The 15,980-nt window shown below is 37.7% G+C and overlaps 1 protein-coding gene across 4 annotated transcripts in view; it reads left to right on the top strand.

Moving 5' to 3' along the window:
- The window catches only part of PRKAA2 (protein kinase AMP-activated catalytic subunit alpha 2), a 79,228-nt gene that overhangs the window by 62,047 nt on the left and 1,201 nt on the right, over positions 1 to 15,980 (top strand). For 2 of the 4 annotated variants that reach the window (XM_047083686.1, XM_047083687.1), the window contains 3 exons: positions 35 to 259; positions 12,815 to 13,319; positions 14,760 to 14,886. In XM_047083686.1, the coding sequence (XP_046939642.1) occupies positions 35 to 259; positions 12,815 to 13,319; positions 14,760 to 14,886 (857 nt within the window). Of the gene's footprint in view, positions 1 to 34; positions 260 to 12,814; positions 13,320 to 14,759; positions 14,971 to 15,980 lie in introns of those variants that run through there. The other 2 variants (XR_006962757.1, XM_047083688.1) reach the window with 2 other exon arrangements.

Raw genomic sequence — 15,980 nt, 5'->3', positions numbered from 1 at the left:
TTGTATTTCAGGTTTTTGTCATCCTTTTTCTTAGATTGTATGCAGGTCCTGAAGTTGATATCTGGAGCTGTGGTGTTATCTTGTATGCTCTCCTTTGTGGCACCCTCCCATTTGACGATGAGCATGTACCTACGTTATTTAAGAAGATCCGAGGGGGTGTTTTTTATATCCCAGAATATCTCAATCGTTCTGTTGCCACTCTGTTGATGCATATGCTGCAGGTTGACCCCCTGAAACGGGCAACTATCAAAGATATAAGGTGATTATTCTTTTTGTGACTGTTACGTGCATTTTGTAGTATTAATAATAATAACACTAATTGAGTGCCTGCTTTATGTTAGTCTCTGTAACACTTAATAGCATAGGAATTTTGCTTTCCTTTTTACACAAACCTGATCAGGTCACTGATCTTTTTAAATATTTCAGATTGTTTTCTAAACTTTTTAGCTTAAGCAGCAAATCCTCAAAGGCCCTTCCTAATAAGGCTCCATTTCCTTCTCCTGAAGCCTCACTCCTGCACTTACCACCACACACTGGTACCAGTGCCTCAGCTACCTTCAGCTTCTCCTTGTTCTTCAAAAAACATATTTTATGCCTTCATGTTTTAATTTATATTATTGTCTCTGATTTGTCTTCTGCCTTTTTTGACCCTGTAGATTTCCATCCATCCTTTATAATTCTTACTTATCATCTCCCTTGTGAAATTACTTCTGATTCCTACAGGCAGTGTTAGTTGCTTCCACTTCTGTGATTTCCACATTTTGTTCATGGTTTTATTTTTTCATTATCACTTCGTATCTAGCTGTTAACTCAGTGCATCTTCCTCCAGTCCTAAATTATAACTCCATAAGGGTAGAGAGAGTGTCTTACTCATCTTAGTACACACAATGCTAGAAGGCCCACGAATGTAGTATATGTTGAGAAACTATTTGAATAAATTTCAGGAGTGCCTGGGTGGCTCAGTCGGTTAAGTGTCCAGCGCTTGATTTGGGCCCAGGTCATGATCTCACTCACAGTTGTGGGATTTGAGCCCTGCTTCAGGCTCTGTGCTGACATTGTGGAGCCTGCTTGAGATTCTCTCTCTCTCCCTCTCTCTTTGCCCCTCCCCTGTGTACACATGCATATGTTCTCTCTCTCTTTCTGAAAATAAATAAACTTAAAAAAAAAAAAGTGAATGAATTTCAAATGGAATACAGGGTGAGATTTATGTATTTTACATATGGTTGATGAAATAAAGCATTAAAAGTTTTGTTAAGATTTTGAATAAAAAAATAAGCTAGGGCTGTGAAGGATTTCTTGTTACGTGAGAAACTTTGGAACTTGCAGTGTTACTGTGAATAGGACCTTTATCTAGCATACACAAGCCATGGTAATTCTTTACCTTCTACTTTTTACTTACTGTGTTACATTTCCTAGGGTTTTTTTTTGTTTTTACCTAACATTTCATCAGTTATTTATTTACAAACACATTCTGTTACTGTCTCTCCAGAATCTCTCCTCTTACAAGCCAGAATGGCTGTGTAGAGACCTGTGACTCTTGGAATGTTTAAATGGAGTAGTTTTTTACGTGGTAGCTGCTGATCTCTTCTGCAAGCAGGGACTGATTGCTTTTCCTTTTGTATACTGTTTTTCTCCCCTAGCCTTTCTTCAGTGTTCCAGGCCTCATACATAAAATAAACGTGTGATTGTAAATTAGCACCAACTTTAGTTATGGAAATGAAGTTAGCAGGAAAAAAAGCTTTTGTGTTTACAGTTTTTGTTTTGTTTTGTTTGTTTTTGGCTTTTTTTTTTTTTTTTAACATTAAGCTCTATGCCCAGCTTGGGGCTTAAACTCAGAACCCTGAGATCAAGAGTCAACATGCTGTATGGACTGAACCAGCCAAGCACCTTGGTCACTTAATTGTCTTTTCCTTAGAAAGAAAATTAGAGACGCTGATACATATATTTGCACCTGTTTCTGTCAGCACATACATTTAGAATAGGAAAAGTACTGATTCCACTTGTGTTAAAACCGATACTTGTATATTTACAAGCTTTAGACGAAAAATGTAAATAAAAGTCTTAGGATGAAGTAATTTATGCATATGTAGTTGACATAAAATAGTATTTAGTACAAGTACAAACTCCCAGTTATAAAAAAATAATGGCATTCATTTCTGTTCTCAAACTAATAACTTGAATTTATAGTTTCTATCATTTGTTATTTATCCAAATTAAGTTTTTTAATGTATGGGAATTCTTTTTTTTGCTTTTGGTTTTTTTTTAATGTTTATTTTTGACAGAGAGCATGAATGGGGTAGAGGCAGAGAGAAGGAGGGAGAGGGAAAGGAGGGGAGAGAGAGAGAGAGAATGAATGAATGAATGAATGAATCTGAAGCAGGCTCCAGGCTCTGAGCTGTCAGCACAGAGCCTGATGCGGGGCTCGAACTCACAAACCATGAGATCATGACTTAGCCGAAGTCGTATGCTTAACTGACTGAGGCGCCCCTGTTATGCTACTGCATTCTTTTTTTTTTTTCTAAGGAAAGGAACTTTATTTCATGGAAAAAAAAATCTGGGAGGGATTTTTCTGAACCAAAATCCACTGGAGAACAGCAAGAGATCAGAGTGATGACAGTTTCTCACTGGCTGCATCACAGTCGTGATCAGTACCCCGATGGGCTCTGTAAATGATACTGAGTGGTAGGGCTCCCCCTTCTAGTGTCCCTGCTCTCTTTTAGCTATGTTTCCCTTTATTCTCACACTTACTAGTGGTTTTGTGGCCCAGCTGAACTTAACACAAGCTCAGAGGTGCTTTATCTGATACTGTGGAAGGTATGGGGTGTGGATTGACCCACCAGGGTTCAAATCTGACTGCACACAGGAGTTACCTGCCAACCTCCAAGAGCCAGGTTGTGCCCCTCTGTGGCATTCATTGTGAAGTTGGGCTGGCTGCAAAGAGGAGGTGTCCCACGGGGTCTCCCCTCCACAGCGCACCTTGGTCCCTGCAACACAGATGCGTCTCCCAGGCTAATGGGTGGTGGGGGACCAGAAACACCCACATGTGGATGACTTAGCCCACCAGCTTATTGAGCACTTAGAGCAGAACTTCCTTCCAGCTGTGGTCCTGGTGGTGTGGGCCTTGGGGTTGGGGTGCCTGTGTCCCTGCACCCCGAGTTGTTATGCTACTACATTCTTATGGTTATTCCATGTAGATCTTATTTTTCTTATAAGGTGGTAAGCGATTGGAGGTTAGAAAATGTATCTCAGTATTTATTCATTCATTTAATCATTTTTGCTTTTATTTATTCAGTAACTATTTATTTAGTATTTATTCTGTTCAAGGCCCTAGGCTAAGTTCTGGGAATATAGTGATAGACAAGACAGACATTGTCTTCATGAAATAACATTTTTGTATTCTCCCAAGTGCCTTAAGCTTAGTATTACTCTTATTACTAATAATTAATAATAACAGTTAATACAACGTGATTAAAAGTGAAGGGTCTGAAGTTCAACTGTTTTAGTATTAATCCTAATTATTCTGGTTACTAACTACCAGCATACTACTTATTCTTTCTGTGCTTTTGTTACATCATATATAGTGGATTTGGTGGGAGGAAAGTCTTAGGTTGAGCCATGTGAATTTTTTCCGTAGGTCTAAAAACAGCTGAATATCAGAAACTGCAGACATTCAACCTAATATAATTAAAGCTCTTAGAACAATGTCCAGCACATGGTGTTAATATGTAGGATTAGCTGCAGTTGAAGAAATTTGGACACATTGTGAAATTTCTAAAATTTGATATTCTTTATAACTCATTTGGTCTCCTTTTAAAAAATATTTTTGAGAGGCGCCTGGGTGGCTCAGTCGGTTGGGTGTCCGCCTTCGGCTCAGGTCATGATCTCGCGGTCCATGAGTTCGAGCCCCGCGTCGGGCTCTGTGCTGACAGCTCGGAGCCTGGAGCCTGTTTCAGATTCTGTGTCTCCCTCTCGCTCTGCCCTTCCCCTGCTCATGCTCTGTCTCTCTCTGTCTCAAAAATAAATAAACGTTAAAACAATTTAAAAAAAAATAAAAATAAAAAATATTTTTGAGTATGGTTGACACACACTGTTACATTAGTCTTAGGTAAACAACATAGTGATTCAGCTTCTCTATATGTTATGCTATGCTCACCACAAGCGTAGCTGCCATATGTTATCACAGAATGCTATTACAGCATCATTGACTATATTCCCTGTGCTGTGCCTTTTATTGCTGTGTGTTCATTCCTTAACTGGAAGCCTGCGTTCCCCTCTTGTCTTTTCACTTTGCCCATACCCCCTACCACCACACCCCCCTTCCCTGGCAGCTGTCTCTTCTCTATTTATTGGTCTGATTCTGCTTTTTAAAATTTGTTTATTCATTTCCTTTTTTAGATTCCACTTATGAGTGAAATCATGTATTTATTTTTCTCAGATTTACTTCACTTAGTCCATTTTGTTGCAAATGGCACAATATCATCCTTTTTTAAGGCTGTGTAATACTCCATTGTACATGTATACCCCATGTTCTTTATCCATTTGTCTGTTGATACTTAGATGGTTCCATATCTTGGCTATTGTAAATAATGCTGCAATAAACATAGGAGTGCTTATATATTTTTTGAATTAGTGGTTTTGTTTTCTCTAGGTAAATACCCAGTACTGAAATTATTGGATCTTATGGTATTTCTATTTTAACTTTCTTTTAAAGTTCATTTGAGATAATAACCTCACATGCATGCGGGGAAAGAGAGGGACAGAAGAATCCCAAACAGGCTACACACTGACAGTGCAGAGCCCATTGTAGGGCTCAAACCCATGAACCATGAGATCATGACTTGAGCCAAAACCAAGAGTTGGACACTTAACCGACTGAGCCTCCCAGGTGCCCCTGTATTTTAAATTTTTTGAAGAACCTCTGTTCTGTTTTTCACAGTGGCTATACCAGTTTATATTCCCAGCAGCAGTGTATAGGGTTCTTTTTTCTCTGAAGCCTTGCCAACATTTACTGTTTCTTATCTTTTGATTTTTGCTACTCTGTTGTAAGGTGATATCTCGTTGTGGTTTTGATTGTGGTTTCCCTGATTACAGAGGTTGAGCATCTTTTCATGTGTCTATTGGCCATCTCTATGTCTTCTTTGGTAAAATGTCTATTCAGGTCCTCTGCCTATTTTTTAATTGATTGGTTTTTGTTTTGTTTTTGTTTTTGTTTTGTTTTTCATTTTTTGTTTTTTGGTGTTGTGTTGTATAAGTTCTTTATAAAGTTTGAATATTAACCCTTTATTGGATATATAATTTGCAAGTATCTTCTCCCATTTGGTAGGTTGCCTTCGTGTTTTGTTGATGGTTTCTTTTACTGTGCAAAAGCTTTTTATTTGATGTAGTCCCAATAGTTTATTTTTGCTTTTGTTTCCCTTGCCTTAGGAAACATATCTAGAAAAATGTTGTTTCGGCCAGTGCCAGAGACATTATTGCCTGTGTTCGCCTCTAGGAATTTCATGGTTTCAGATCTCACGTTTAGGTTTTTAATCCATTTTGAGTTTATTTTTGTATATGGTGTTAGAAAGTGGTCCAGTTCCATTCTTTTACATGTAGGTGTCCATTTTTCCCAGCACCATTTATTGAAGAGAATGTCTTTTCCTCGTTATATATTCTTGCCTCCTTTGTTATAGAGTAATAGACCATGTAAGCATAGGTTTGTTTCTGGGCTCTCTATTCTGTTCCATTGATATGTGCGCCTCTTTTTGTGCCAGTACCATACTGTTTTGATCACTCTTGCTTTATAGTATATCTTGAAATCTGGGATTGTGATACTTCCAGCTTTATTTTTCTTTCTCAACGTTGCTTTGGCTATTTGAGGTCTTTTATAGTTGCACACAAATTTTAAGATTGTTCTAGTTCTGTGAGAAATGCTGTTGGTATTTTAATCTGTAGATTGCTTTGGGTAGTATGGACATTTTAACAATATTCATTCTGGGGCATCTGGGTGACTCAGTCAGTTAAGCATCTGACTCTTGATCTTGATTCAGGTCATGATCTCATGGATCATGAGATCTGCTGACAGTGCGGAGCCTGCTTGGGATTCTCTCTCTCTCCCTCTCTTTCTGCCCTTTCCTGCTCATGGGTGTGTGCACACGTTTTCTCTCTCTCAAAGCAAATAAATTAAAAAAAAAAAATTTTTTTTTTCATTCTTCCAGTCTATGAGCATGGTATTTCACTTCCTTGGTTAAATTTATTCATAGGTATTTTATTATTTCTGGTGCAGTTGTAAATGGAATTGTTTTCTTAATTTCTCTTTCTAGTACTTTATTATTAGTGTGTAGAAATGTGACTGATTTCTAGGTATCTGCAGTTTCACTGATTTATTCTAGTAGTTTTTTGTTGGAGTCTTTAGGATTTTTTAATGTTACTCCCATGTGATCTGCAAATAGTGACAGTTTGATATCTTCTTTACCATTATGGATCCCTTTTATTTCCATTTCTTGTCTGATTGCTATAGTTAGGATGTCCAGTACTATGTTGAATAAAAGTGGTAAGAGTAGACATCCTTGTCTTGTTCCTGATCTTAGGGGGGGAAGCTCTTGGTTTTTCACCATTGAGTATGATGTTAGCAGTGGGTTTTTCATATATGGCTTTTTATCATGTTGGGATCTATTCCTTTTGAACCTACTTTGTTGGTTTTTTTTTTTAATCATGAACAGATACTGAATTTTGTCAAATGAGATGATCATTTGATTTTTATTCTTTGTTTTGTTGATGTCATGTATTTGGGTGATTGATTTACAAATAATGAAACATCCTTGCATCCCCCAGAATAAATCCCACTTGATTGTGGTGAGTGATCCTTTTAATGTGTTGTTAAGTGTGGTTTGCTGTTTATTAAGATTTATATGTCTGTGTTCATCAGGGATATTGGCTGGTAGTTTTCTGTTTTTGTAATGTCTGTGTGGTTTTGGTATCAGGGTAATGCTGGCCTTGTAGAATGTATTTGGAAGCTTTCCTTCCTCTTCTATTTTTTGGAATAGTTTGAGGAGAATAGGTATTAACTCTTCTTTAAATGTTTTATAGAATCCATCTGATACTGGACTTTTATTTTTTGGTAGTTTTTGATTATGAATTCAGTCTTATATATTTGTTTGGTTTGTTTAGGTTTTCTATTTCATCCTGATTTAGTTTTGGAAGATTGTATCTTTCTAGGAATTTATCTATTTTTTCTAGGTTATCCAATTTGTTGGCATATAAGTTGGTGTAATATTCTCTTATAATTCCTTATATTTCTGTGGTGTCAGTTGGTAGTCCTTCTCTTTTGTTTCTGATTTTATTTGGGCCTTTTCTTTTTTTTTCCTTATGAGTCTGGCTAAGGGTTTATCAATTTTATTTATCATTTCAAAGAACCAGCTCTTGATTTCATTTATTTTTTTCTATTGTTTTGTAGTCTTTATGTCATTTATTTCTAATCTTATCTTTTTTTTTTTTTTTTAATTTTTTTTCCAACGTTTTTATTTATTTTTGGGACAGAGAGAGACAGAGCATGAACGGGGGAGGGGCAGAGAGAGAGGGAGACACAGAATCGGAAACAGGCTCCAGGCTCCAAGCCATCAGCCCAGAGCCTGACGCGGGGCTCGAACTCCCGGACCGCGAGATCGTGACCTGGCTGAAGTCGGACGCTTAACCGACTGCGCCACTCAGGCGCCCCTAATCTTATCTTTATTATATGCTCTAACTCACCTTAGACTTTGTTCTTCTTTTTCTGGTTCCTTTAGGAGGAATGTTAGATTGTTTATCTGAGTGTGTATGTATGTATTTATTTATTTTCTTAGTTACTGAGGTAGGCCTGTGTTGCTATATATTTCCCTCTTAGAATTGCTTTCACTGCATCTCAGAGATTTTAGATGGTTGTGTTTTCAACGTTTATTTTATTTTTGCGACAGAGAGAGACAGAGCATGAACGGGGGAGGGGCAGAGAGAGAGGGAGACACAGAATCGGAAACAGGCTCCAGGCTCCGAGCTATCAGCCCAGAGCCCGACGCGGGGCTCGAACTCACGGACCGCGAGATCGTGACCCGGCCGAAGTCGGACGCTCAACCGACTGCGCCACCCGGGCGCCCCATAGATGGTTGTGTTTTCATTTTCATGTGTCTCCATAACTCATTTAGTGTTAAGTCATGTATCAAAATTGGGTATCAGATAGTAGTGATAGAAAGACTTAATTTCTGATGGCTGTGCAGTAGTAACCCATGGGAAATGAATTGATTTTGTCTCGGGCGAACCCTCATAAACATTCTGGTTACTGGTTCCATTGATAGAGTTAATTCAGGAATTGACTCCTGAAAATCAAAAACTGGGAGTATGACTTTTTAATTGGCAGTTTTCTTATGGTAAAGAATTATGGTCCTTTGTCTAAATGAATGAATTAAAAAAAAATGTGGGGGCACCTGGGTGGCTCAGTCAGTTAAGCGTCTGACTTTAGCTCAGGTCATGATGTTGTGGTCCGTGGGTTTGAGCCCCATGTCAGGCTCTGTGCTGACCACTCAGAGCCTGGAGCCTGCTTTGGATTCTGTGTCTCCCTCCCTCCCTCTGCCCCTCCCTGACCCATGATCTGTCTCTCAAAAATAAATGTCAAAAAAATTAAAAATGTACATTATTTCTCTAGTTATTATTTTTAAGCATTTATTTATTTTATTAGTGTAATTCATATAGCATAAGTTTGCTCCTTTAAATTCTGTAATTCAGTGGTTCTCAGTGTTTTCGCCATGTTGTAGAGTCATCACCATTTTCTAATTCCCTAAAAGAAACTCTATACCCTTTAACAGTCATTACATGTTTTCCCCTCCTTTTATCCCTTGGAAGCCAGTAATCTACTTTCTGCCTTTACCTATTTGCCTATTTTGGAAGTTTCATATACATAGAATCATAGAGCGTGTAGCCTTTTGAGTCTTGCTACATTCACATAGCATAATGTTTTCAAGGTTCATTCATGATGTAGCATCTATCAGTTCTTCATTCCTTTTTTTCCTTGAACAATACTCCATTGTATAGATATACTACATTTTGTTTATCCATCCATCAGTTAGTGGATATTTGAATTGTTTCCACTTTTTGGCTCTTAAGAATAACGTTGCCATGCACATCTGTGTACAAGTGTTTTATGGTCACATGTTTCCATTTCTTGTGGGTGTATGCCTAGAGTTTGTAATTCTTGTATGTTGTTGCTGCTCTTCTTGTTGAGTGATTTTATTGAACTAATTCCATAAACTTTTTATTCTTTGTCCTGGTTGGCCCCTGAAATCTCTGCTTGGTTAGCTTAATGGTCAGCTAATTATTAGAGCTTCTGTTGAATGTCTTGATCTAATAAGTCTCCCAGCCTTTGCTGAGAGACTCCGTGTGCATGTCTTCATTGCTCCAACAAGAAGCTTGTTAACCCGGCTTTAGGCTTTACTCTCTGTCAGCATCGAGGCTCCAAGTGAGCCACTAATTAGAAATTAGGGTCTTTCTTGGGCATGCGTACAGCCCTGCATATGTACGTGGCCTTCTTTAGTCCCAGGAATGTATTAGAGTATTTCAAAGATCCCAGTGGAACCCTTATTCCTGAAGTTTTCATTTTAAGGTTTTTGGTTAGCTTCTTACTTGCTCCAACTCTTATTGCCTCTTTAGGCAGCAGGGATGTGAGACAGTTGCCATTGGTTGTTTTTGACAAGTGTCCTGGGGAGAAGGCTGTTTGCAGTGAGGGAGCTCTGAATCAGGTCGGATCAAGACAAGGCTTGCAAAGTGGAGATTTTCAGGGAACTGCAAGACATGTCAAATAGTGACAGTTCTGGGGGGCTAGGACTTTGGAGAATTCTAAACCTATTCTGCTCTAATTCCAAACCTTTTTCCCCTTAGTGGTTGCTAGGCTGCCAGTTTTCTGGGCTACCATGATTGTGACGCTGTTGGTTTTCAAGGCTACCATGGAAAATGGGGGAAAGGAAGATGGATATAGGGCAGTTTAAAATGTCCCACATCTCACTGTTTTTACTCAGCTGTTTTCCTGAGTAAATACTTCTAAGGTTTTTGCAGGCTTTTGGTTAATTTCCAGAGTACTGGAAAAGTCGACTTTGATAATTTTTGCTAGTAATCTTAATGCCTGTATGGAAGAGTGAATTTTTGGAGTTCATTCAAAAGTGCTCATCTTCCCTATTTGTCATTGATGTTTTAAAAATGTTAGACATATAATTTCTTATGTTCTCTTTCTTTTGAAAAAAATTAACATCTCACATTTTTATTATTAAGCCTTGGGTACCTAGTCTGATACAGGAAACAAACACATTAATGAATTCATTTCGGTTTTCATACTTAATGTATTCATCATTTATTTATTTTGCATTTACTGAGCATTTGTTTACACTGTATTGGGTAATGGAATATAGCTAAATAAGGCATGATCCCTGTTTCAAGGAGCTCTGAGTTTAGTGGGTAAGATTCAGAAAAAAAATCAACACCTATAAGAAAGTGTGAGTGTTAAATACAAAGATCTACTAGAGGCTATAGAAGATTCATCTTTGGATCACCCTCGGGGCCTGGCACACCATCATCAACATCATCATTATTTTTGTCTTTTCAATTCAATTTCTATATCACAAGCAGAATGATCTTTATAGAATGCAAATTAGATCATGTCACTGTCATCCCTGTCTCTCTAAATTCTTTCAGTGATTTTCATCAGGCATAAGTTCTCGGCCCAAAATCTTTCTTACAGCCTACAGCTGTCAGAAATATCTGGTATGTTTTGACCCTCTAACCTGCAACTCATGTTTTCATGGCAGTGGCCTCAGTCCTCCTGCTCCTTGAACATGGCACAGCTGTTTCTTGTCTCGGTCTTTACATGTATTGTTTCTTTTCCTGGGAATACCTGTTCGTAGCTCTTTGCTTAGCTGATTTCTAATCATTCTGTTATCTGCTTAAATACCACTCAGAGTAGCTTCCCTAATTACACGCATCCCGTTGTGATTTTTACATTCTTATTTTACACTGTGCTTTCCACCTAGAATCTCTATCACAGGATTTTCTGTTTGTGTATTTGTAACTGTATATTTATTTTTGTGAATATTTTATCTGTATTCAGCTAGAATATAATCTCTGTGCGGATGAGAGTCCTTTTGCCATAGGATAACCTTAAAACTTTATTTTTATTTATTTATTAAAAAAAATTTTTAATGTTTATCTTAGAATGAGAACGAGTCGGGGAGGGGCAGAGAGGGAGACACAGAAACTGAAGCAGGCTCCAGGCTCTGAGCTGTCAGCCCAGAGCCCGACGCCGGGCTCAAGCTCACAAGCCGTGAGATTGTGGTCTAAGCTGACCAACCAACTAAGCCACCCAAGCACCCCTAAAATTTTTTTTAAATGTTTACTTATTTAGAGAGAGAGAGAGAGTGTGTTAGCAGGGGAGGGGCAGAGAAAGAGAGGGGGACAGAGAATCCCCAGTAAGCTCTGTTCGGTTAGCATGGAGCTCAAACCCACAAACTGTGAGACCATGACCTAAGCCGAAATCAAGAGTCAGATGCTTGACCAGCTGATCCACCCAGGTGCCCCATCATTGTATACCCTTAGTTAATATTCATAAATGAAACAATCAGTCAATAGAAGGCATTCAAGTAAAATATGTATTGATCTGAATTTAGCTTAGGGGGTGCCCAGTTCTACCAATAGTAATGCTTGTGCAGTCTCGAAGGAATAGTACATGTTAGTTGGATGAAAAGGGATGGGATATTCTAGGATGGTTACAGTAACATTATGTACAAAGGCCCAGAAGTGTGAGAAAATAAAATTTAGGAGAGTGATTATCAAATTTTTTGGTTTTAGTATTCCTTTACAGTCTTAAAATTGAGAATTCTAAAGAGTTGTGTTTTTAATGCAGGTTATGTCAATATCTGAGAAACTTAAAAAAACATTTAATTGACTTAAAAATAACACTAAAGCTAGTACATGTTAATCTAAATAAATATCTTTTCTGAAAAATAACCAAAAAGAAAATGGTAACAAGAGTGGCATTATTTTACATTTTCAGATTCTCTTAAGTGTTGGGCTTAATCAGAAACAGTGGCTAGGTTCTTCTGTCTCTGTCTTCATTCAGTCTGTTGCAATGTGTTGTATGTTAGTTGCAGTCTATGAAGAAAATCTGACATCAAGTAAGTGGTTGGAAGGGGAAGCACATTTTTAATAGTCTTTTAGACGGTTGTGATATTCTTCTTGGTATTAAGCCAAAGCTTAACGTGTTAGTTACAATATCAAATGAGAAAAGGTATCAGCCTACTTTTGTCCTATATTACATTAAAATTAACAGGTTGCTTTTGTGTTCTGTGGATGTTTTATCCTTGTATGATTTTGTAACCTCATGTGTTGGTCATTTTGAAAATACTGGGTTATTGAGTTAGAAAGATTTTCCAAATGGTGACATGTTCATTATACAATATTAGAAATCATTTTCATTGTTACCACTATAAAGTTACCAGCAAAGTCTTTCGTAGGAAGCTGTCAAACCAGTAGAGGCAGATACAAATTGTATAAAATTCTAAAATTTTGCTTTAAAGCTTGAACTTTATCATTGGCAACAAACACTGCCAGTTTCCTTTGAAGTGACAGGCTCTGAGAAAATTTCAGCCAAATACCTAAGCCTGAATAGCCATAGCTATTCAAGGGTGGGGGTTAATTAACTTAGCCAGGGTCACACAGAGAACAGGTCTTCCTGATTCTGTTATATTGTATTGCCCCGTGTATAAATTACTTGGGACTTGCCAAAGCATGTTCTTACAATAGTGTATTGTGGTATTTTTCCTAGAGAGCATGAATGGTTTAAACAAGATTTGCCCAGTTACTTATTTCCTGAAGACCCCTCCTATGATGCTAACGTCATTGATGATGAGGCTGTGAAAGAAGTGTGTGAAAAATTTGAGTGTACAGAATCAGAAGTAATGAACAGTTTATATAGTGGTGACCCTCAAGACCAGCTTGCAGTGGCTTATCATCTTATCATTGACAATCGGAGAATAATGAACCAAGCCAGTGAGTTCTACCTCGCCTCTAGTCCCCCAACTGGTTCTTTTATGGATGATAGTGCCATGCATATTCCCCCAGGCCTGAAGCCTCATCCAGAAAGGATGCCACCTCTTATAGCAGACAGCCCTAAAGCAAGATGTCCATTGGATGCGCTGAATACAACTAAGCCCAAATCTTTAGCTGTGAAAAAAGCCAAGTGGCATCTTGGAATCAGAAGTCAAAGCAAACCATATGACATTATGGCCGAAGTCTACCGAGCTATGAAGCAGCTGGATTTTGAATGGAAGGTAGGAGATGGCAGTATATTAAGATCATTTGTAAAAGGTTTGTTTTTTTTGGTTTTGTTTGCTTTTTATGTTTGTGTTTTTGTATAGTAAGCTGTTCTGAACTACTGAGTTCTTAGGGTCAATAGAAATTTTGATTTAGATACAAATTTTGTGGTCATCTTGCTTCTGGATGATAAACCCCATTTTCCTCATTGATATACCATGTACATTCAAAACTAAAGTTTAAGGATGAAGAGTTGTCGATGCTGGGGACCTGTGATATTTTTGAATTAGCGACTAGCATTCTTGGCCAAGAAAGAGAACGTCATCAACCTGAAATCGCCTGAGAAAATTGTCCATCTGTTTTCGCCTGCATCATAGCAATAAAAAGTCATGTGTCTTCAACGATGCTATGTTTAACTTTTTGTTCTCATTTCTTCTTTTTCCCACTAACTATAGCAGCTAGTGGTCAATACAGATGATACCATCAGGATAAATTTCTTCAGTCAACAAATATTTTTCTCTAGGTTGAGAAGATCTCTTTTATTTGTATAGTGCTTTTAATCCTTAGTTATGGTATGTTTTTCTTACTCTCAGCCCCCAGTTTTCCATTTTTCAAATTAGTGCTCAAATTCATTATAATTCTATTTGAGTATATGTGGAAGGAAAAGCCTTTTTTCCCCCATCTCAGATATCCTTTTTCACTCTTGTTCCTTTCTTGAAAGCTGTGAATGTATTTTTAAAGGAAGAAGAAAAACATTCAAATACACCATGCATATATTCATTTGACATGTTTGAAAAATCAGTCCTTTTCATTTTATTGGTACATGAAATGAATAAACAAAATAATATTTCCTTAAAATCATTTAAAAACATTTCTGAAGCAATTCAGTGAAAAGAGAGACATTCATGTCTTTAAAATTCCATACTGAAAAAAAGTTTGAACTAACTTGACAGATGTTTTGAAAACCCAGGATCATCTTTTTTCTGACCTGCAGTTGTCTTATCTTCCAAAGGCAAATAATACTTCTTCACAGGATTATTGCAATACTTAAATTCTGTGACAGTACCTGTTTATACTGCTGAATGCAAACCATTAACATATTGGTTCTTTTTTATTCTTTCTACTCCATATTAATAGGGAGAAGTATTCAAATTGAGGCTGGGTAACCAGAATTACTGTTGATGTGTTAGAGTGGAGGCATATCTAGAATGAGGGCTAAGACACTATAATCCCTGTGTTCCCTTTAGGTTTCAGTTGCTCTGCACACACAGTACTATCAGTAGAGATTAAGTAAATATGAAGCTGTTATGTAATATATATTTAAAAAAAAAGGTCATTCAGGAATTCCTTTTCTACCCCACCTCTATCAGTCGTGGCTATTTGCAACAAGAATAGGAAGATATTTTGTAGTTTGTTATTTTTAACATTTTTCCTTAAAAAAAGATTTCCCATTTTAGGTAGTGAATGCATACCATCTTCGTGTAAGAAGGAAAAATCCAGTGACTGGCAATTATGTGAAAATGAGCTTACAACTTTACCTGGTTGACAACAGAAGCTATCTTTTGGACTTTAAAAGCATTGATGGTAAGGAAGCTATGCAGGCATGAGCTCTGAGAAGATAAAACTTGGCGCTAGTTGACAAGATGTTAAAATCATCTCAAAGACATGGTGGGTAGGTCTTCTGTACTGGTATTTTAGTAATCTAGAGTTAACTAAAAATGTAAGTGAAATGAAAAGGATTGAAGACATGTGGAATATCTCTAATCCAGCACCTCTTCAAAAGAAGTGCCTCCTTAGCGTAAAAAAGTCACTTAAAGTGCTGGCTGTGGGAGCAAAGTAAGGAATTACAGGGAAGTAATTTTTACCTAAACTTGGCTGATGTTGTCAGGTCCTTTGTCACATTTCTCCATTCATATGTTATTACCATTAGGGTTGTAATAGCTAAACTTGCCTATTTATCAACTTCCCTCATCCTGGTTGGCCAAATGGGCCTTTGCTTGGAGTCAGCCCATTTGGTCTGCCCCAGATGTCCAGGAGATGAAGGAATTGGGAGGTGGTCTGGGTTGTGTCTAAGGTTGTGACAGAAGTCAAACCTTCACTAACCGAATGGGGTTGTTGAGTTCAGAGGGCCAAGTGGGATAAAAACAGTAAGCCATGGGTTAGGTGCCGAATGGATAAGAGTAGAACTGAGTTCAGAGTTGGGGAGGTTGTTTTCAACAGAATAGTTAAATTTCGTTCTTGAACTACCACCAACAATAGCAGTATTTATTTGGTCCCTGACCACCATTATCAGAATTACCCAGCATTCTTACTACAATGCAAATACTTGGGAACTACCCCCGTATCTACCAAATCAGAATCTCTAGAGGTGAGTCCTGGGAAATTGGAAGTCTTCACTTTTAACAAGATTTTCCTTGCCCCTCCTCCAGGCAGTCAATTGCAGTGTGCACTGAATGTGCAGAATGGCAACTTTTTTTTTTTTTTTTTTTTTAGTGATATCTTTTGTTGGTATGTTGCAAGAAAATAATCCTCCAAGGATGTGCTTCCTTCCTATTGGTTATCAATTTGATTTCAAGGCTGATGCCAAATACTATAGTGAGAAGGATTTAGGGGTGACATTTTGACCGTGTCACTGTTGTGATTGGTTAGTGATGTCTTGTGACGGTGGGAGGAAAGGG

This window comes from Lynx rufus, unplaced genomic scaffold, assembly GCF_022079265.1.
Source record: "Lynx rufus isolate CCGP_SWC_20201006 ecotype Redwood Valley unplaced genomic scaffold, mLynRuf1.p SCAF_2, whole genome shotgun sequence".
NCBI classification, from domain to species: domain Eukaryota; kingdom Metazoa; phylum Chordata; class Mammalia; order Carnivora; family Felidae; genus Lynx; species Lynx rufus.
The sequence above is the reverse complement of the archived record's forward strand: the minus strand, read 5'-3'. Positions and strand labels throughout refer to the sequence as shown.